Source organism: Arabidopsis thaliana, chromosome 5 (genome assembly GCF_000001735.4).
Source record: "Arabidopsis thaliana chromosome 5, partial sequence".
Classification (NCBI taxonomy): domain Eukaryota; kingdom Viridiplantae; phylum Streptophyta; class Magnoliopsida; order Brassicales; family Brassicaceae; genus Arabidopsis; species Arabidopsis thaliana.
Window position 1 is genome coordinate 7830088 of NC_003076.8, and position 20342 is coordinate 7850429.

Sequence of the window (20342 nt, forward strand, 5' to 3'; positions counted from 1 at the left end):
AAAACTAAAATAAAGGTTAGTAAATCATCTCACCTATGAGTCAACATTAAAATTGTCTTTTCCCTACCCTTACATGTTACTTTCTTAATTTCTATATATATGATGCTATATTCTTAATTACATTATCAAAAGTAGCTAGTTTTGCAATTCACCCTATAATTTTGTGTGCACAAGAAAAAAAAAAAAAAAGAGTATAATTTTGTTTGGACTCAAATCAATGGGCCTTAATATGGATCCATTAAATTAAGCCCAAAAGCTTTCGTTAATTCTTCAACGAAGATCGCTGAAAATTTCCTTTCCCATTTCGCTGAATAGGGTTCAGTACAAAATTCGGAATCGTAGGTTTAAGAATTTTAGATCATTGAAACAGCCATGTCTAGGCAGGTCACGAGACTTCTCGGATCTCTTCGCCATTCCGGCGGCGGCTGCAGCGGCAGCTCAAAGGTCTGCTCTCTCACTTCATTGGTACAGTCTCGCTCCTTCGGGACAACTCCTCCGCCTCCTGCGGCGGTCTTTGTCGACAAAAATACACGTGTCATCTGCCAAGGTATTACCGGAAAGAACGGGACCTTCCACACTGAACAAGCCATTGAATACGGCACCAAAATGGTATTGTATTCGAGAATTCACATAGATTCAAATGTACTTCTTGGTGTTTTTGAGCAATTCAGATTCTATGTATGGAGTTCTTAAGTACGATCATAAGAGCCGATTCTTTACTATTTCATCTCTCAAGTTCACTTGGAATTGGTTCGTTTATGTTGATGAAATGGTGTTTGTTTTGTGTTTGCTTTAAAGCTTGTGATGATCTTATTTTAGGTTTGTGGTTGTTTGGTTAATAGGTAGCAGGAGTGACACCAAAGAAGGGTGGAACAGAACATTTGGGGCTACCTGTTTTCAACACTGTTGCTGAAGCTAAGGCTGAGACTAAAGCCAATGCCTCTGTGATCTACGTACCTGCGCCTTTCGCTGCTGCTGCTATCATGGAAGGTTTAGCTGCTGAGTTAGATCTTATTGTTTGTATCACTGAAGGAATTCCTCAACATGACATGGTAATAGTCGTTGTTACCAGTTTCCTTTTTTTTTTTTTTTGTGATATCTTCTTTATATGATAGGTTTGCACAGTAATATAAGGTGGCTCTACTGATTTCTCTGGCTTTTGTAATGTAGGTTCGTGTAAAGGCTGCTCTTAACAGTCAATCAAAAACTAGGCTGATTGGCCCTAATTGTCCTGGTATTATCAAACCTGGTGAATGCAAGATTGGGATCATGCCAGGATACATACACAAGCCGGGGAAGATAGGGATTGTTTCTCGATCTGGAACATTGACATATGAAGCTGTAAGGTTCTTTGTGTTGCCTTCATGTTTGTCTCTGTCTTTCTCAACTTATTGACTCCATAGCCTTTAGCATGAGTAGTTGTCTTACTTAAGAACCTCTACTCCGTCGATTGTTAGATTAAGCTTTCACTGATGTCAGTTCCTTACTGGAAGACCTGCTTATTAAGTACTTCTTCTAATGGTTGCATTTTGGTTAATCTTTCATGCAGGTTTTCCAAACTACTGCAGTAGGTTTGGGGCAATCTACTTGTGTAGGAATTGGTGGGGATCCGTTTAATGGGACAAATTTTGTTGACTGCTTGGAGAAGTTCTTTGTTGACCCCCAAACAGAAGGTCTCGGTTTCGGACACCATAATTGATTCCATACATCTTATATCTTTTCCTATTTGTCTAAATTCATTGTTTCCTGTTAGTCACTTACTTTTAATATGTAGTTGATATCCCAAGACTACTACTAGTTCTTTAGTATGTAGAAAAAGGTGATTCATTTGCAGTAATAGACACAGCTTTATCGATATTACAGTCTCGCTCTGTTTTGTAGATTAGTGAAAGAATCCAGCATTGTTTTGTTACTAAGAAATTATTGATTTATTTTCAGGTATCGTTCTCATTGGAGAAATCGGTGGGACTGCAGAAGAAGATGCCGCTGCTTTGATAAAGGTAACTGCAATGCTTCTTTCTAAAGAATCAAGAGTTACCATTTTTAGATGATCAAGCGTAAAAACATATCCTGTTTTCAATTAAACAGGAAAATGGTACAGACAAGCCTGTAGTTGCTTTCATAGCCGGACTTACTGCACCACCAGGGCGTCGTATGGGTCATGCGGGAGGTAAATAAACTTTACTCAGCTCTTTCATTCATTCACAGTTTCCCACTCGAACCCATTATTAAATCTTGTAATGTTTTTTTTGGGATCGATGAAGCCATTGTTTCCGGTGGTAAGGGCACGGCTCAAGACAAGATAAAGAGCCTAAGAGACGCAGGAGTTAAGGTGGTTGAGTCACCAGCTAAGATTGGTGCGGCGATGTTTGAGCTTTTCCAAGAAAGAGGTCTTTTGAAGTGAAACTGAAGTAATATCATAATACAATGAGTTGTTTCAGGAATCAACCTCTCTAATAACAACAGTTTGCCAAAATAGAAGAGTGAAACGGAATTCCTAAAATTCCTTACCATGGAGATAATTGCAGAGAAAAAAAAATAGTCACTTTTTTTTTTGTCTATGCCATTCTATTTTTCAATTTATTGAGCCGTTCTATTTTTTTTTTGTCTTTGTTTTGGTTAAGTTACAAAAAATGAGAACGAATCAATTGCACAAATTTCTTCTTTTAAGAATCAAAATCAACTAATTTAGCTATGTTGATTCCAACTTTTGTCTGCTATGCTATGAGTATTGTTGTAAAACAAACCTTTTCTTTAATTTTAACTAACAATTAACCCCAAAAAATGACAGCTAATCAAAATGATTTTAATTAGTGTCGTGAATATGAATGAAGAGATTCATAATATAATAATATTGGGAAAAAACAATTGACAATGAGAATGCATTTAAGTAAAATGACAAAAACAAAAGCAAAGAGGTCTATAATTGGGTCCTAGGTAATCAATGGTAATTCATGAGGACGTTGTCATTAATTAATTACTACTACGTGTACTAATCAATGGTTATCACTGGTTCAGATAAAGACGCTTACGTCAGATGTTCCATCAAATTACAATTTATGCAATTTGCATTACGTTTTACTCTATTTGTATAATAAGTTTTCGTAAGCCTCTCAAAAGATAAATCGAAACATTTATCATTAAATTAGGCAAATCAATAGAAAAAGAAATTAGCTCATTTTATATTTAGTATTTACATAGATCTGTTATATACGTATGTGTAATGTAGGACAACATAGGGGCAGCAGATGAGAAAGTGTGACAGTGGAAATGACGGAAATAGCCTTGGACCCAACTCTTCCTCTTTGATCATTAGTTTCCTAATTTAGAAACCATAACATGTTTCTTGTGAGTCTTCTGACAGAACAGACGACTGACCATTACTCTCTCTGCTTCCTTAAAAATCCTGTGACCCAAAAATTCAAAGGAAACGACTTTAGGACGTTAGAATTTAAATGGAATTAATGATATATTTAATTGTATACAGTATATTGTTTAGACCATTAAGTTCAAGTTTCAACACGATTTTTCACTTTGCAAGGCATTTACCATTTGTCACATATAGGTAAAATTTATCTACGTACGGATCATCTTGTTATAATAAATGACTTTTTCACCATAGGCAAAACTCCTAAATTCTATTTTTCTATTTAAATTTGTTAAAACATGATCACTGGAATGATTCCACTGTGTATATTCATATCATTAATAATTTTTGTTCTCAATCTTATCATGTAGGCGTAGCCTGTAGGCAGGTGTAGCGCTGCTAATTACTGAATATATATATATCTTATTATATAAAGTATGGTTTTCAAAGTTGCTAACTCATAGGATCGTGCCACGTGTCAAGTCAAACGATCAGATGTTTACATGTGTCATTCAAAATTTAACTTTTTTATTCTCTAAAAAAATAGAAAATCTTAAAAAGTAAACAAATTTACATATACTAATTTATATGTCTATATATTTATAAACAATTAACATTTATTCAAAAAAAGAAAATTAACAAATATGTGTTTAACTCATGTAATTATAAGTGAAAATAGAATATTTTGAGAAAAATAGCTTAGCTTATAAGATTTAACTTTTCAATTATTTTCATTTATTAATTTTAACTCATTTAATATTAATTTGCATGATGTAAAATTAGCTTACGAGATTACGGCATATATAAAAAATATATTTTCAACAATGTTTGGTTTCTAAATATTTTTGTGGATTTCTGATTTTCTATTAATTATTAAGCCTAGGCGTTTGGGTATTCGGATCGGGTATTTCGGGTTCGGGTTTTCGGGTTTAGAAGTTTATGACCCGTTCGGGTAATTTAAGATTTCGGGTCGGGTTCAGTTTGGGTTCGGGTTCGGGTTCGAGTTTATTTATATATTGAAATATCAAATTTTGTGTGCAAATCTATTAAATTATTTGAAATTTTCAAAAATTTCCAAAACAACACGAGTAGTTTTGATTGAATATTTCTAAAAATACACAAAAATAACTAATATATCCAAAAAAATCCTAATATTTTCTATATATAAGTATAAATGTAACTAATATATATTTATATTTGAGATATGTTTGGATACCTATTCAGGTTCTGGTTCGAGTTTTTTAGATTTTGAAGTTTAGACCCGTTCAAGTATTTAAAAATTTCAGGTACTCCCGCCTAAATAGGCGGGCCTTATCTAGTATATATATATATTTATGGCAATTAGAAACTATGAATCAAAGGATCTAGATGCCAATTTCCTTTTCAGAATTTCAGTGTTCGAGTTTCAGCATCAAATATATAGTAAATTATAATAAGAAAAAGATGTAAATGTCATCCTATTATTTAAATTTATATATTGGGAAGTAAACTTATTACCCACAACACTTTTATTGGCCTTGCTTTGTGTAGTGATGTTGTTGTATGAAGAGACACTTGTTCTTTTCTTATCGTGTTTTTTGAAACCATTTTATTAATGAAATTCAAATATACAATATTAGTGTAAGTGTGTAACTAATATGGATTGCGCTTTACAATCTTGTTTACTGAATTATGACTCGAATTGACAAGAAAAAGAAGCTATACTTTATTACATACTATAATCTAAATAAATTACACGTACATTGATGTTACTATAGAAATAAAATAAATTTTGGGGCTTGTATGTTTATGCATATATTTGATAGGCAGAGGAGTTAGGTAAAAAAAAATAAAAAGTCACTTTCAAGTATTGTTACACTTTGTCCTTTCCCATTTGGCTACTCTCTCTTTCTCTCTTTTGCCTTTTTCCTTTTGTGGTAACTTTGTTTTCCTTATAACATTATTTCATTAAGTTTCCATTTTCGTTTTTTCTCCGAATTACGTCATGCATGGCAGATCAAAGAAACTAATGTTCGATATTTTATAATTTTTTACTAAAAGGATCTTCTTCGCTAAAGAAATTACCAAACACTGCCATTACAAGTCTTGTCTAATAAAATTTCGTATTTAAGTTATTATTTGAATGTTTTGTAGCTTAAATTGTCTTTTGTGTTTGGTAGTTTGAAAATTGAGTATAAGACATCTTTGTTAACTTACTCAAAATTTAAACGAATTATTTTTTATATTTAAAATAACCTTAAAAGAAAAAATGCAAAGTGAATTAAAATATATTTTAAGAAAATTATTACTACTTTTTTAAAATTCTCTGTGAAATAAAAATAAAGAGAACATAAATATATAGAGAGGTTAAACGTGCAAATTAATGCGCACTAAGTGTATAATGCTGAAAGTAAATTATGACCACTATACGTATAATAACATTTAATTGAAACCCTAAGAAACATTGATATTATTAAATAGGTAAAGCCATTTTCACTGCCTAATTTACAGAAGACAAAAAAACCTTATACAAGAAGCAGAAGAAAGAGAAAATGAAATTAGAAAATGGTGAGCTGAAACAACACGCCACACACAGAATTATACAGAAACTAGAAAGTGTAATTAAGCATATTCTTACCCATTAATCTCTCACCTTTATTGTGTCATCCAACCTCAATCTCCGTTTCCAGATCCCCAAGAACACAGCTCAACAAAAAAGTACTTTAAAAAGACTCTCTTTCTCCCTCTATCTCTCTATATATATTTCTCACTAGCTCTTTCACACACACACACACTTTTTCTCTCTCTATCTCCTCTCTAATTCACACATCAAGATTCAAGAATCAACAACATCCTTGAAATGAATATTGTAATTAACTAATTCTAGGGTTTTCAGATTCTTGTTTTTTTTGGTTAGTTAATTAGGGTTTCTTTTAAGTTGATCTAGCTTTCATATACACTTGAATCAGGAGGAAGAGGGAGCCACTCATAAGAGGAAGAAGAGAGAGATGGGTAGAGGGAAGATAGAGATAAAGAAGATAGAGAATCAGACGGCGAGGCAAGTGACCTTCTCCAAGAGAAGAACTGGTCTTATAAAGAAGACTCGTGAGCTCTCTATTCTCTGTGACGCTCACATCGGTCTCATCGTCTTCTCAGCCACCGGAAAGCTTTCCGAGTTCTGCTCCGAACAGAACAGGTTAACTTCTTCTTCTTTCTTGAATTAGGGTTTCAGAGATCTATACATACATGTGTATGTATCCATCTAATTAATGAGGAAATGAGCTAGATATATGACTCGTGCTTGAGAACAGACAGTTTTCATCATTAGTTTCTGAAGTAGCAGGTGTCATGAGTCGTTTTTTGGATTTTCATTTGGCCCAGAAGTTAAGAATCTTTGATCCAATATTTTTGTTCTTGCAGTATTTAATTTGTATTTTCATGTATCTTATCATATTTAATACGTATGGGTCAAATTCTATATTTAATTTGTATTTGACATTTCTTGATCCAGCTTTTTCGTAATAAGACCCTAATTTTTTTTACTTATTTTTGTCACAAAAAAGACCCTAATTTATGTAGTATATTAATGTGTCATATTTACAACATAAACATACATACCGATATATATGTATAAGTCTCATGTTAATGATTCAATTTAGTACAATTATAAGTTTTAGTTCTAAGTCATGAACCAGATAAATAAGAAAATTATTCACATATAGCCATAATAGGAGAAGAAGGGTGTGCTAATAGTTTAAGCGTTGATTACACAAAAAATGGGTAAAACACCTTTTAAATTTGTTTTCTCCTAACCAATGTTTAGGCCAAAATATGGATTCTACCCTTCAGAACATTATTAGTTATTTTGATTTTTGTGTTCCTCCAGTGATTATTGAAGTCTTGACGTGTAGCATTAAAGATACTAAACTGATCACATTTTCATATTGAATAGGATGCCTCAACTCATTGACCGATACTTGCATACCAACGGATTGCGACTTCCTGATCATCATGACGACCAGGTATATATATGCACGCATACTTTTTCCTTTGTGTTACCAATTGACAACGAAGGAAATCACACATTTTCTTAAGAAACATATGATATATTCATTTGTATTTTTGTGTATAGGAGCAATTGCACCATGAGATGGAACTACTAAGAAGAGAGACATGTAACCTTGAGCTTCGTCTGCGTCCATTCCATGGACATGACTTAGCCTCCATTCCTCCTAATGAGCTTGACGGACTCGAGAGACAGCTAGAACATTCTGTCCTCAAAGTCCGTGAGCGTAAGGTAATGCAAATATATGTCCATATCTATACATATTCTTTTAAAACTATATTGGTTACACTTTTGTTTGATCTCTGCTATTAATATATTGAAGAATGAGTTAATGCAGCAACAGTTGGAGAATCTAAGCAGAAAGGTCACTCTCTAATCACTCTTTTTAAACTCTAATTTCATCTAATAATCTGATTATACCGCGTGTTTAATTATCATTACCGTGTTATGCATATGATCAGAGGAGGATGCTAGAAGAAGATAACAACAACATGTACCGTTGGGTGAGTTTGGTTACTAGCGAATGTCAATACGTTTTCACATTTACGTTGGTATAACATTTTTCTACATATACCGATGTTTCTCGCAGCTTCATGAGCATCGTGCAGCGATGGAGTTTCAACAAGCTGGGATAGATACCAAACCAGGGGAGTATCAACAGTTTATAGAGCAGCTTCAGTGCTATAAACCAGGGGAGTATCAGCAGTTTCTAGAGCAGCAGCAACAACAACCAAACAGCGTTCTTCAGCTTGCTACACTTCCTTCTGAGATTGATCCTACTTACAATCTCCAGCTTGCTCAGCCTAATCTTCAAAACGATCCAACGGCCCAGAATGATTAATACAATTCTCAATAGATATCTACTCTTTCTTTATGGAGACAGATTCATGAACTTTTATTACCTATATTTTGATAAGCCAGTGTCTTCTTTTGTGTGGCTATGGAAACCTTGTTTAAAGCACAATGCACTTGAGTTCTTGGTTATATAATTAATCATCATTATTACATATTTTCCAACTAAAGATCATCTGTTTATGTAATGAAACACCCTTGTTCTCCAAGTTATGTTTGTGAAAAAAAAAAGCTGTTGCTTTGATGTTTTGAAGTGAAGATTGGCCATTACCTGGAGACAGAGTGCAAGAGATAAGCAAAACTATTCTTAGACTATTAGCCGCAAGAAATACAAAAAATCCGGCAAATGTCTTATAGACTATTAGCCGCAAAAAAATAAAAAATAAAAAATCCCGGAAATGTCTTATAGATTACAAGCCGCAAAACTATTCTTAGATTATTAGCTGCCAAAAAAAAACATGAGGATCTTTGTAATGTCTGGTGGATTCAGACAGAGTGGATCATAATCCCGAAAAAAGCTCTTATAAAAAACTAAGCCATGATTGAAAACATTCCAATAACTTTTACAGAGGACTGCAAGAACGATCAAGAAGCAAGAAAGACGTTTCAGAAGAACAAACGTCTTCTTCTTGTTCTTCTTCTTCCTCCTCTTCTTTTTTTTGTTTTCATTACGACGAGAAAATTTGAGTTCGTGATCGCTTGAACAACCATCATCATCATCTAGAGCCCCAAAAAAGAAGAAGCTGCGGGCCGGTTATTTTGGTTAATTAGTCTAAATCCATGGCAGGAGGGGCATTTATAGACGAGAGTGGCCATGGAGGAGACTACGAAGGTCGTGTAACCGCGTTTGTCATGATAACCTGCATTGTAGCTGCAATGGGTGGTCTCCTCTTTGGTTACGACATTGGTATCTCAGGTTTGTTTCTTGCCAGCCAAGTAAACCAAAATTCTTCTCTCTGCTTCTTTCTTTGTTTTCATGGCGGACATATTATATGTTTTCAGGAGGAGTGATATCAATGGAGGACTTTCTAACGAAATTCTTCCCTGACGTGCTTCGTCAAATGCAAAACAAAAGAGGGCGTGAAACAGAATATTGTAAATATGACAATGAGCTTCTTACTCTCTTCACTTCCTCTCTTTACCTCGCTGCTTTGTTCGCTTCTTTCCTTGCCTCCACCATTACAAGGCTTTTTGGCCGGAAGGTCTCAATGGTTATCGGGTCTCTCGCTTTTCTCTCTGGAGCTCTTCTCAACGGTTTAGCTATCAACCTCGAGATGTTGATCATCGGGCGGTTATTTCTCGGTGTAGGTGTCGGATTCGCTAACCAATCTGTTCCTCTTTACCTCTCTGAGATGGCTCCTGCTAAGATCAGAGGAGCTCTCAACATTGGTTTTCAATTAGCAATCACGATCGGGATCTTAGCCGCGAACATTGTCAATTACGTGACCCCAAAGCTCCAGAACGGGATCGGATGGAGATTATCTCTCGGTTTAGCTGGAGTTCCGGCCGTTATGATGCTTGTCGGATGCTTTTTCTTGCCAGATACGCCAAACTCAATCCTTGAACGTGGAAACAAAGAAAAGGCTAAGGAGATGCTGCAGAAGATCAGAGGAACCATGGAGGTTGAGCATGAGTTTAATGAACTTTGCAACGCGTGTGAAGCCGCGAAGAAAGTTAAGCATCCATGGACGAACATAATGCAAGCTCGTTATCGACCGCAGCTCACGTTTTGTACCTTCATCCCATTCTTCCAGCAGCTAACCGGGATCAATGTCATTATGTTCTATGCACCTGTTCTGTTTAAGACCATCGGTTTTGGAAATGACGCCTCTCTCATATCCGCAGTTATCACCGGTCTTGTCAATGTCCTTTCCACCATTGTCTCCATCTACTCCGTTGACAAATTCGGACGAAGAGCTTTGTTTCTTCAAGGTGGTTTTCAGATGATCGTGACCCAGGTGCGTACAAACCCTAAAACAATGAAAATACTCTGTTTTTCAAAACAGAGTATCTTGCTCTGCTTTCTAAAACCGAGGTAGGTAACAATGATTTGTTTTGCTTTGGCTTCAGATCGCGGTCGGGTCGATGATCGGATGGAAATTTGGATTCAACGGGGAAGGAAATTTGTCAGGGGTTGATGCGGATATAATCTTGGCACTGATATGTCTCTATGTGGCGGGTTTCGCGTGGTCATGGGGACCGTTGGGATGGTTAGTGCCGAGTGAGATATGTCCATTGGAAATTAGATCAGCAGGACAATCGTTAAACGTTTCGGTGAACATGTTCTTTACATTCTTCATTGGACAATTCTTCTTGACGATGCTTTGCCATATGAAGTTTGGTTTGTTCTATTTCTTCGCGGGTATGGTCTTGATCATGACCATTTTCATTTACTTCTTGTTGCCGGAGACAAAAGGTGTTCCGATTGAGGAGATGGGGAAAGTGTGGAAAGAGCATAGATATTGGGGGAAATATAGTAATAATGATGATGGTGATGATGTTGATGATGATGCTTATTTTTAGTTGATGATTATTTGGGATTTAAGGATATGTTAGGATTAAAAACTTATTATTGAGAAAATGCTTATACTGACCAATGTGAGAAAATAAAAATGAGGATATAATAAACAAGTGTACATAATTTGAGGATTTATGACCGTACTTAAAATTACTCGAAACTTCTTGAACTAAAAATAATATAAATTTTTTGTTTAGACTAAAATGATCATTTTTTACGATAAAGATACATGTCGAGTAATTATTAAGAGTATCCAAATTATCCGTTTGAATTGTTAAAATATTTAAAATTATTATAATTTTCCGGCTACTAAAAATTCTCTAACACTTCACAAGATTATTAAAAAAAACTCTCTCTCTCTATTTGTACTTAAAATAACCCAAATTTGACCCATTCTCATTTGGATAGCGATTTTTAAATTATTGAATTTATCTACCATATCATATCTTATCAGTTGTTTCCAAAACTTAGAAGTGAAATTAAATTGGTTATTTATTTTTGTTTGTAACATAACTAAATCAACCATCAAGTCAATCTCGAACAAACAATTGTTATCATCCATTATCCAATATTAATTACTTTTTTGTTTTGTTTTGTTACAAGTGAATACTATTCACATGATTTATAAATTAGTATTATTATTCACTCCACAACATTTTGTATCAGATTAGGTTTCAAGTTTATAGTTACACAAAAAATGGATTCCGAAATCTTTTAGATTAAAAAAAAAAAGGATCAAAAGTTCAAGGTACACAATCTTTTTATAAAACTGCCGACATGATGCCATATCGCTCATGATTGCATTTATTTTTTTGCATTAGCTCACAAGAATGTTAAAAATTAACGATAAGAAAATCCATTTAATTAGGGGGTACGAGTACGAAAATAATTAAAACAAATATTAGCGTTTGGTGGTGCATAACTCAGCATAAGTCATAAAATAAATTGTTGTCACGATATGTGAAGAAAATCTCGTTGCGATGAGACGAACGACATAAAGAAAATCTTGCGTATCTGACAAGTGGACTAATCCACTTATTTTCAATGTCAGTCTCAAAATGGGAGTTATTAAAATTAATGTTCGTTCTTTTTATTTTATACACACATTTATTTTATATATATATTTATATTATATACAGTAAAACCTCTATAAATTAATAACATTAAAACCATAATATTTTTAATTTATAGTACTATTAATTTAAATGTCTTTGGGTATTTTAGTTGGCAAAACTCAACTAATTACAGGTAACTTTCTTTTGTGATGTCGACAAAAGAATTCTGAATAATTTTTAAGGGTTTCGATTTTTGCCATTTCACGTAAAACACGTGATACTGGGCTACTGGCATTTACGGCAGAGTAACTGGTGGCAAATATTATTACCAATATACTATAAACAAATAAATAAAAAGAACAAACACTAGTATTAAATTTTGATTGTTTTATAACTCAATTAAGTTTTGATGTCAAAGTCTACTTACCAATCAATTACCTCACTGATTTGTCTCCTTTTCAATCTTTTCGATTGTTTTATGGAAACAGCTTTCTAAAAAAGATTAATTTTCACGTAATCACAAAACAAATGTTCACATTAGCCCAAATCTAATAACCACATTAGGTTGGTCCCAAAAATTTAAAAACAAAAAAAAACTTTTTTAGACAGAGAGACCAACTTCAATACATTTAGTTTCATGTATTTTAAATAAGATTAGTATCTTCGTGTTAATTTCCAAATTCAAGCTTATAGTAAGTTAGTAATAATGTATATAATGACGTGGCAAAGGATAAATGTCTCTTTAAATGCACGTAGCAGCCGGAGGAGTGACCCACCTACCTAGTGTTAAATTCTCCTGCCGGAGTTTGGTCCCCACGCGACCTTCTTCTTCACCGGAGTAATAACGCGCGTGAGCTCCACCGCGTCGGGACAAAACTAATGTCCTCTCAAAAAAGCAAAAAAAAAAAGAGAAAAAAAACCAGAGATGGTGAGCTGTGTGAAAAGGACCCCACCACACCCATGTGCTTCTCCTTCCTGTCTCCACCAGCTCCCTCCTTCTCAATCATTAGCTTCTTCTCTTCTCTTCTCTCACAGAGAGAGTAATCACAAGCCAAGTGAGAAAAAGAAAACACTAAACCCAGATCGAAAACCATGTCTATTAACAACAACAACAACAACAACAACAATAACAACGATGGTCTTATGATCTCATCAAACGGAGCTTTAATCGAACAACAACCATCAGTCGTTGTGAAGAAACCACCGGCGAAAGATCGACATAGCAAAGTCGATGGAAGAGGGAGAAGAATCCGTATGCCGATTATATGTGCTGCTCGTGTTTTTCAGCTAACGAGAGAGCTTGGTCATAAGTCAGATGGCCAAACAATTGAATGGTTACTTCGTCAAGCAGAGCCTTCTATTATAGCTGCAACAGGAACTGGTACAACTCCAGCGAGTTTCTCAACTGCTTCTGTCTCTATCCGTGGAGCCACCAATTCTACTTCTTTAGATCATAAACCCACTTCTTTACTTGGTGGTACGTCACCGTTTATACTTGGGAAACGTGTTAGAGCTGATGAGGATAGTAATAATAGTCATAATCATAGTTCTGTTGGTAAAGATGAGACCTTTACGACAACACCAGCTGGGTTTTGGGCTGTTCCGGCGAGGCCGGATTTTGGACAAGTTTGGAGTTTTGCTGGAGCTCCACAAGAGATGTTTTTACAACAACAACATCATCATCAGCAACCATTGTTTGTTCATCAGCAACAGCAACAACAAGCTGCAATGGGTGAAGCTTCTGCTGCTAGAGTTGGGAATTATCTTCCGGGTCATCTTAATTTGCTTGCTTCTTTATCCGGTGGATCTCCCGGGTCGGATCGAAGAGAGGAAGATCCACGTTAATGGTTTAAGCCCTTTTAGGTTTGAGGGCAAAATTTGGTATATATATTTATTATCTTCTCTTCTCTATTGTTGTCATTGTTTCTCTATGTGTGTGTTTTAGTGTTGTTAGAGATTGATTTGGTTTCAGAATCTCTGCAAGTGATTTGAGAGTTTTCGTTAGCTTTAAGTAAGTTAAAGACGGTTGTTTTTGATTAGGGTTAAATTAGGGTTTAAGAATCTGTTGTTTTTTTGGAGGGAGATCGATTTCTTATCGGATCCAAGATTACTTTTAGGAAAAAAGGGAAAATTTCAGAAACCACGGTGGTTTCTTTTCCTCTTTTTTTTTTTGTGTCTGTTTTTTTTTTCCGGTGAAACAGAGCCGTCGATTAAAATTTCAGATATATATTTAAATGTTTTAATATGGTTTGTTGTTGTTGTTGCTAATTGTGTAATGTGTTACAACAATTGTGGTGAAGCATTTGCGTAAGCTGTTAACCACGTTTATTTCTAATAAATGTTTCGAATTCATATTGTTCCTTCCTTCTCTGCATTTATTGATACACAAAAAGCTTTATGTGATAGTGATTGTTTCGTTGAAATCGAACCGGATGATGGATTTTTGAACAGAATCATAATAATCTCTTATTTTTTTAGTGGATATATGTATGAATTGTGGATTTTGAGATGCTATTTATTTTTGGCGTTTCGCGTCTTGATTTAATGCAAGAACTGAACAGAGGATTTAGTAAGAAAAAGAGACAAACCAGTTGTGTCTGAATTCTTCAATTTTGTTGCCTTTTTGTTTCATATGAATCTTTGTACTGTGCTTTTGGAAGTTTGGTTTGTCACGTTAGTCAGAGAAATATTAAATTTAAGTACTGTTAAAACTATATGGCGACATGATATCTTTAAATTAATTGTCTATATTTTTGTTCTAGAAACTGTTACAATTTGAAAGATTAAAGGTGTTAGAATTGTCTCTTCTCTTGTTTGAGATTAGCTATCTAAAAAAATGTGGGTGATACACTCGAACATGAGTTCAAATGGTTGTTTTAATTTTGGCAAAAACCATTTTCACTGTTGTAATAATTTGGACTATCAAAAAAGTAAATTTTATTTTAACCCCTGATATAGTATAATTTCTTATGCAAAGTATATTTAAGGTACAAATAGCATAGATTCAATGATTTCGTTTGTGGTTTTCACAGCTATATATCTGCTGAGTAATGTATTTAACCAATAATTTATTTATCACGATAATACCTGATGAATAAATGTCAAAGTGATTAGATAGGCTTCTTTAGACTATTTAGGTCACACTAACCAATCAAAAGAATCAAACAAATTTTCTCATTAAAATAAGAATCCATTAATGGAAAGATCTTAACAAAAAGTTGGTGTTTTTTCTTTCTTAATTAGGTCTTAGTAATTAACACTTAGCTATATAATGTAATGCAAATAATTATAGGTGGGGGATCTTTGTAATCAACTCGTATCAATAAAACATCCGTACCTTTTATTGTCGAATCATCTAAATGACCCCAACACCAATAATTGATATGGTCCCAATTATTTTCTACCGAAAAATAATTTCTATAGGCTGGCAAATAATTCATATACGAGTCTTTATTTTTCATATACATATTTCGCATTTTGGACCGACACATGTAAATAAATAAATAGCCTCTCATTCACCTCACTCTACTAGCTCTGTGCCGTGTTAAATTAAATGTACTGTCAAATACTTTATGGTTCAGAAAAAATTGATGACTAAACATTATCATAGAGTATCAAAATTTGATTTTCAAAACTGACTATAAAAACAATTTTATAGCAAAAATAAAATAAATTTTAGTTGTTTCTTTTAAACGTTAAAGCATGTTCATTTTTTCCTAGTTGCAGATTCTACAGTGATCAATTTGGGATCTATATTAATTCTATATAAGACCCAAAACATGTAAGAATATTAATTTTATGTGTTATTTGTTTAGTTACAAATGTAAAAATACGCAACTAATTAACTATTTCATTTGGTTACATTTTTTTATAAGTATGACAAAATATAAGCAAATTAAGTATTGTTTGAATTATAAGCAAATATTTTTTTGTTTCAAATTTTTTCAAAATATAGGTAAACTATTAAAAATTGTTTTTTGATTCAATTTTGTTTTAATTTTTATTTGAATCAAAGCATACACTATTTTCTTCTTTAATCATTTAAGGCCTCGAAAATGTTAGAAACAGCTTAAATGGGCCAATATGGGCCTTATGACTTCATCTCTAACGCTGAAGTCTGAACTCCGCTTAACGGGCCATCACACACTTCGTCTCTAACCTTTTGAAGAAAGAGTTTGAGCGCATCGCAAACTCGAAGGCGCGACTGTGAGAGAGAAGAATGGCGTCGTCATCATCGAGAGGAGAGATGGAGAAGATGGGAATCGATCAGCTAAAAGCTTTGAAGGAGCAAGCAGATCTGGAAGTGAATCTTCTTCAAGATAGTCTCAACAACATCCGTACAGCTACCGTTCGTCTCGATGCCGCCGCCGCAGCTCTCAACGATCTCTCTCTTCGACCTCAAGGTTTTGTTTATTTCACCTCTCCTTCTTCAATTTCAGCGATGGATGATTATAAAACAATTTGAAAATTGTAGGTAAGAAGATGCTTGTACCACTGACTGCTTCTCTATACGTGCCTGGGACACTTGATGAAGCTGATAAGGTTTTAGTTGATATTGGCACTGGTTACTTCATTGAGGTAATAGAAAACTTCAATAAGTAATTGGATTATTATGACTTTGTTCTTGTGTAGCTCAAGTGTTTTGCTGCATTTTTATGTAGAAAACAATGGATGATGGAAAAGATTATTGTCAGAGGAAGATCAACTTGCTCAAATCCAACTTTGATCAACTTTTTGAGGTAATATGTATTCGCAATTAGGATCATTTCACTATCTTAGCAACTTTTAAAGGCCTGATTTGGTTTTTAGATAGATTCTGAGTGAAAGGGAATATGTATTCGAATGCCAGTGAGTATGCCTTAGAACTGTACTTTTAGGTATTGAAGGCCTACACTTTTCCTTCATACGGCTTATTGAATATGCCTTAGAACTGTCCTTTTACTGAAGGATAACACATTTCTCATAACATTTACGAAAATTGTGAATGAGCAAAGTGGATAAGATTTTTTGAATTGAATGGAGTCTGATTCTGTTACTAGGGGTGAATCTTTGTGGACTTCTTTCACTGACTTGATCCATTGTATAAAAATGTTTGAGGCCTTAAAGTTTTATGGAATGCAAGTACGTAGTCAGAAAGCCCTTTGGTTGATCCTTTCCTGCATTGTCAAACACTCCCTAGTCCCTAGAGCCATACATGATACACTAAGTAGAGGTCTGAGTATTGTTTTCGTATAAAGCAAAATTCAATGCTATGATCTCACGTTTCCTTTCCATTTGCTTCAATAGTTATTGAAATCAAGTGCATCATTGCCAAATTGTTTCAATACTCTTTTATTTTGAAAACCCTATTGTTACTGCTGTTTATCTCACCTGAGATTTTAGTTATAAACTTCAAAAATGTTCATTCAATGCAGGTCGCAGCGAAAAAGAAAAGCGTGGCAGATGAAGCTGGAATGGTCTTGCAGGCCAAAGTTAAACAGTTAACAGCTGCAACCACGTCGTGAAAATTATTCCTTCTCTAGTGCTTTTTGCTATTGAGACTATTTTGAGATTGCAAATGATTTTGTCTGATCAGTTATGTTTTGACTCTTTTGATCTCAATCGGCTTGTGTTTAGTGTGCTAGAAGAATTTGTGCTGTAATTTTAAGTAATCAGTAGTGACTATGAGAAAGAAAAGACGTGTTAACTAGTTATTTCTCATAAAACGTGAGAAAAGAGACAAAAGCGATGATGTTATTGGAGGCAAAAACGATGATGTTATTGTTGGGGGTAGAAAGAGACAACTGAATCAATGAACTTTAAATACAACTTGTTTTGTTGTTTTAAGAAAAGGGATCTTTCCGCAGCGTATTGCTCTTTGAGTTTTATCATCTGTGATCAGCACCAATTGCTTCATGGATCGACTTGAAGCCATCCCTTTCTAAGCATTTCACCAGTTCCTCCTATTGCAACAACAAGACATGAATATTAGTATCAATCTGACCTCAAAATACAGCATATGTATGTTTTTGTGTTCTTTATGGGGAAGGAGATACCTTTATTTGTGGGATGAGGGCAGGTCCTCCATAGGCAAATCCCGTGTACAGCTGAACAAGAGTAGCTCCAGCTCTTATTTTCTTGTAAGCATCCTCACCACTAAAAACACAAAAGATTCACCTTAAATCATTTTCTTGTGTTTCTTTTGTTCTTACAACTAAAGCATCAGAGGTATGTTCGACGTTTACCTACTAACCCCGCCACAGCCTATCAATGGAATCTTTCCCTAAGGAAGAGAACATGAAAATATCCAAAAACCCATCAGAAAAGGTTTTAGTTCATTGGTCGATTAGTGGATCATCTTTTTTTTAGGATAAGAACTTACTCGTGTCAAAGTGTACATATCTCTCAACATGTTGGTGGAGAGAGCAAAGAGCGGTTTCCCGCTCAAACCACCTGTTTCTGTTGCCACGGGGTTGTTGCTTACAGCATCAGGCCTTGAGACTGTTGTATTTGATATGATCTATAGGACCAACAAAGACAGTATCATCATCATCATCGAAAGCTTTTATGATTTGCAACATACCATACGTACAATCGAAAAAAGAGACTATTCTAACACTTTAATCGCTTTTACTACACTACGTTAAACAGACTGGAGGCTTCATTGATTGACACTGATGTAACATAAGTTAGTTCATAAGAGGATAACTTACCAGCCCATCCAAGTGCAGAGCAAGAGCCACCTACACAAACCAATACAATGTTGTAAGAACCAATTACTTGAAAACTATAGAATGTGTTTTAGCTTTTTTAGTACTACGTACCGCTGCAATATCTTCAAGCTCTCCTCTGGACAGATCAGGAGCAATCTTCACAAGAAGAGGAGGAGGACCTTCATCACCCCATTGCATCTCATCCCGAGCAGCTTGAACCTTCTTTACAAGGTCCTTCAACTGTTTCCTTCCTTGAAGCATGCGCAGTCCTGCAGTATTGGGTGATGAAACATTGATCACCTGAAGAGAAAAATGAAAATTAGGAACAAAGAATTCTACGGTGGATTAGATCAAATTCATGTTCGATATATCATGGTAAGAAGTTTGTACCAAGTAATCAGCATACTGGGATAAGTTATGAACTCCTTGGACATAGTCAGCAGCAGCATCCTCACTCGTCTTGTTCTTTCCAAGGTTGACCCCAAGAATACCAGGTCCAGATTTTCCCCCTGGTTTTACATCATCACTTGGAGATGACGAAGTAGCTGATGTTTCAGCCAACATTCTTTTACCATGTTGAGCACCCAACCGCTTTGCAACGACAACAATCCCTTCGCTATTAAATCCACACCTATTGATAATAGCTCTGGGAGGACCAAAATATAAGTCTTTTAGTTTAAACTATCTTGCTTCTTCAATCATTGAAGGTCTTTTATAGATTAGAGATTCTCACCCTTCTTGGCTTAGTCTGAAGATACGTGGTTTCGGATTGCCTTCTTGTGGAACAGGAGTTACAGAGCCTACCTCAACAAAGCCAAATCCCATCCCTAGCAGTCCCTCAGTAGCCTCAGCGTTTTTGTCAAATCCAGCAGCAAGCCCAATTGGGTTTGAGAATTTCCTTCCCCAAACTTCAAGTCCCAAGATTGCTGGATCAGGCCTCTTTTCTCTAGGTACCCACCCGCGAGCTGCAGCTGAAACAGCCAGCTTATGCGCAAACTCAGCATCCAGAAGAGCAAAGAAAGGATTCACAACCTTTGTTGCGTTGAATAGCCACCCACTGTCCAACACACAAAATAGGTAAGAGGTAAAAAACAAAGTGACTTCCTCAAAGTAACTACAAGGTAGCCTTAGCAATGTCAACTAACAAAGAGAACAAAAAGACTAAGTTTCAGGGCACTTATTAAGTAAAGTACCAGAAGGTTGCTTCATCTGCAGTACTAACATAAGCTCCTCCAGCTATGGCCAGACCAATGGTAGCTCCTGTCAATATCCTTCCCTATAAATTTTCAAAGTCAAACACTTTGCTCTTGTAAAATGAAATAGCATCAATGATCTAACTCTACTACACCAATTAATGTGCCATATTCAGATCAAAACAAGAGTTGCAACTCCTTATCTTAAGGAATAAGATTCCAATATGATTCGAATAAACCAAAAATGAGATTAATTTATCAATAAATTCATCAAAGCTACTCACTCTCTTGGAAAAATGAGGGACTTTCGGTGCAGAAGAAGCTCCAGGAACCGAAGAACAGTTACGGGTAGCTCCAAGAGGATTAGACGAAACCCTTCTGAACAAAAACTCTCTCGCCCATTTCGCCGACGACGTCGCAGCCCTTCCGGCCATTAGGTAAGATGATTAAATCGACAGTGGAATCAAACAGAGTTCGAAAATGGTTGCTTTGAAATCTATAAGAAGAGGGTTTTAGCCTTCTAGCTCACGGCTTGAATCTTGATAGAGAGAAAAATATACGCTTTTTGTTTGTTGTTCGGTTACAAAGGATCGTCAGAGTATTTGCTAAAACCCTTGCTT

The 20342-nt window shown here is 35.1% G+C and overlaps 6 protein-coding genes across 11 annotated transcripts; 5 read left to right on the forward strand and 1 right to left on the reverse strand.

Annotated features, from left to right (window-relative positions):
- Positions 1-230: 230 nt before the first annotated feature.
- On the forward strand, positions 231-2756 carry AT5G23250 (Succinyl-CoA ligase, alpha subunit). 3 transcript variants are annotated; one of them, NM_122231.4, is made up of 7 exons: positions 269-609; positions 843-1052; positions 1171-1341; positions 1550-1673; positions 1939-2000; positions 2089-2170; positions 2265-2756. In NM_122231.4, exons 1-7 carry the CDS (start codon positions 373-375, stop codon positions 2402-2404), a joined length of 1026 nt encoding a protein of 341 aa, NP_197716.1. In that variant the 5' UTR covers positions 269-372; the 3' UTR covers positions 2405-2756. The 3 variants fall into 3 exon arrangements, with proteins under 3 accessions (NP_001119263.1, NP_197716.1, NP_001331781.1); NM_001125791.2 differs by having other exon boundaries at positions 231-609; positions 2089-2756; NM_001343795.1 differs by having other exon boundaries at positions 273-609; positions 1550-2000.
- A 3121-nt stretch (positions 2757-5877) lies between these two features.
- Positions 5878-8468, forward strand: TT16 (K-box region and MADS-box transcription factor family protein; the record flags this gene model as incomplete). 4 transcript variants are annotated; one of them, NM_001343797.1, is made up of 7 exons in its annotated part: positions 5878-6215; positions 6316-6542; positions 7299-7368; positions 7479-7643; positions 7735-7776; positions 7874-7915; positions 8002-8468. In NM_001343797.1, the coding sequence occupies 7 exons, from the start codon at positions 6207-6209 to the stop codon at positions 8251-8253; spliced, it is 807 nt and encodes a 268-aa protein (NP_001330404.1). In that variant the 3' UTR covers positions 8254-8468. The 4 variants fall into 4 exon arrangements, with proteins under 4 accessions (NP_001330404.1, NP_001318626.1, NP_974823.1 ...); NM_001343796.1 differs by having other exon boundaries at positions 7750-7776; NM_203094.2 differs by having other exon boundaries at positions 5878-6064.
- A 307-nt stretch (positions 8469-8775) lies between these two features.
- STP11 (sugar transporter 11) lies at positions 8776-10990 on the forward strand. The gene is made up of 3 exons (NM_122233.4): positions 8776-9180; positions 9267-10222; positions 10335-10990. Exons 1-3 carry the CDS (start codon positions 9045-9047, stop codon positions 10785-10787), a joined length of 1545 nt encoding a protein of 514 aa, NP_197718.1. The 5' UTR covers positions 8776-9044; the 3' UTR covers positions 10788-10990.
- A 1529-nt stretch (positions 10991-12519) lies between these two features.
- On the forward strand, positions 12520-14562 carry AT5G23280 (TCP family transcription factor). Its single transcript, NM_122234.3, has one exon. It carries the CDS (start codon positions 12930-12932, stop codon positions 13680-13682), a length of 753 nt encoding a protein of 250 aa, NP_197719.1. The 5' UTR covers positions 12520-12929; the 3' UTR covers positions 13683-14562.
- Positions 14563-15993: 1431 nt separating this feature from the next.
- On the forward strand, positions 15994-17556 carry PFD5 (prefoldin 5). Its single transcript, NM_122235.2, has 4 exons — positions 15994-16240; positions 16312-16415; positions 16499-16576; positions 17252-17556. The coding sequence occupies exons 1-4, from the start codon at positions 16057-16059 to the stop codon at positions 17339-17341; spliced, it is 456 nt and encodes a 151-aa protein (NP_197720.1). The 5' UTR covers positions 15994-16056; the 3' UTR covers positions 17342-17556.
- Positions 17500-20317, reverse strand: PYRD (pyrimidine d). The gene is made up of 10 exons (NM_122236.3): positions 20007-20317; positions 19723-19805; positions 19263-19586; positions 18920-19175; positions 18641-18829; positions 18530-18559; positions 18199-18336; positions 18062-18099; positions 17873-17972; positions 17500-17779 (listed from the first exon to the last, which is right to left on the reverse strand). Exons 1-10 carry the CDS (start codon positions 20154-20156, stop codon positions 17705-17707), a joined length of 1383 nt encoding a protein of 460 aa, NP_568428.1. The 5' UTR covers positions 20157-20317; the 3' UTR covers positions 17500-17704.
- Positions 20318-20342: the final 25 nt, after the last annotated feature.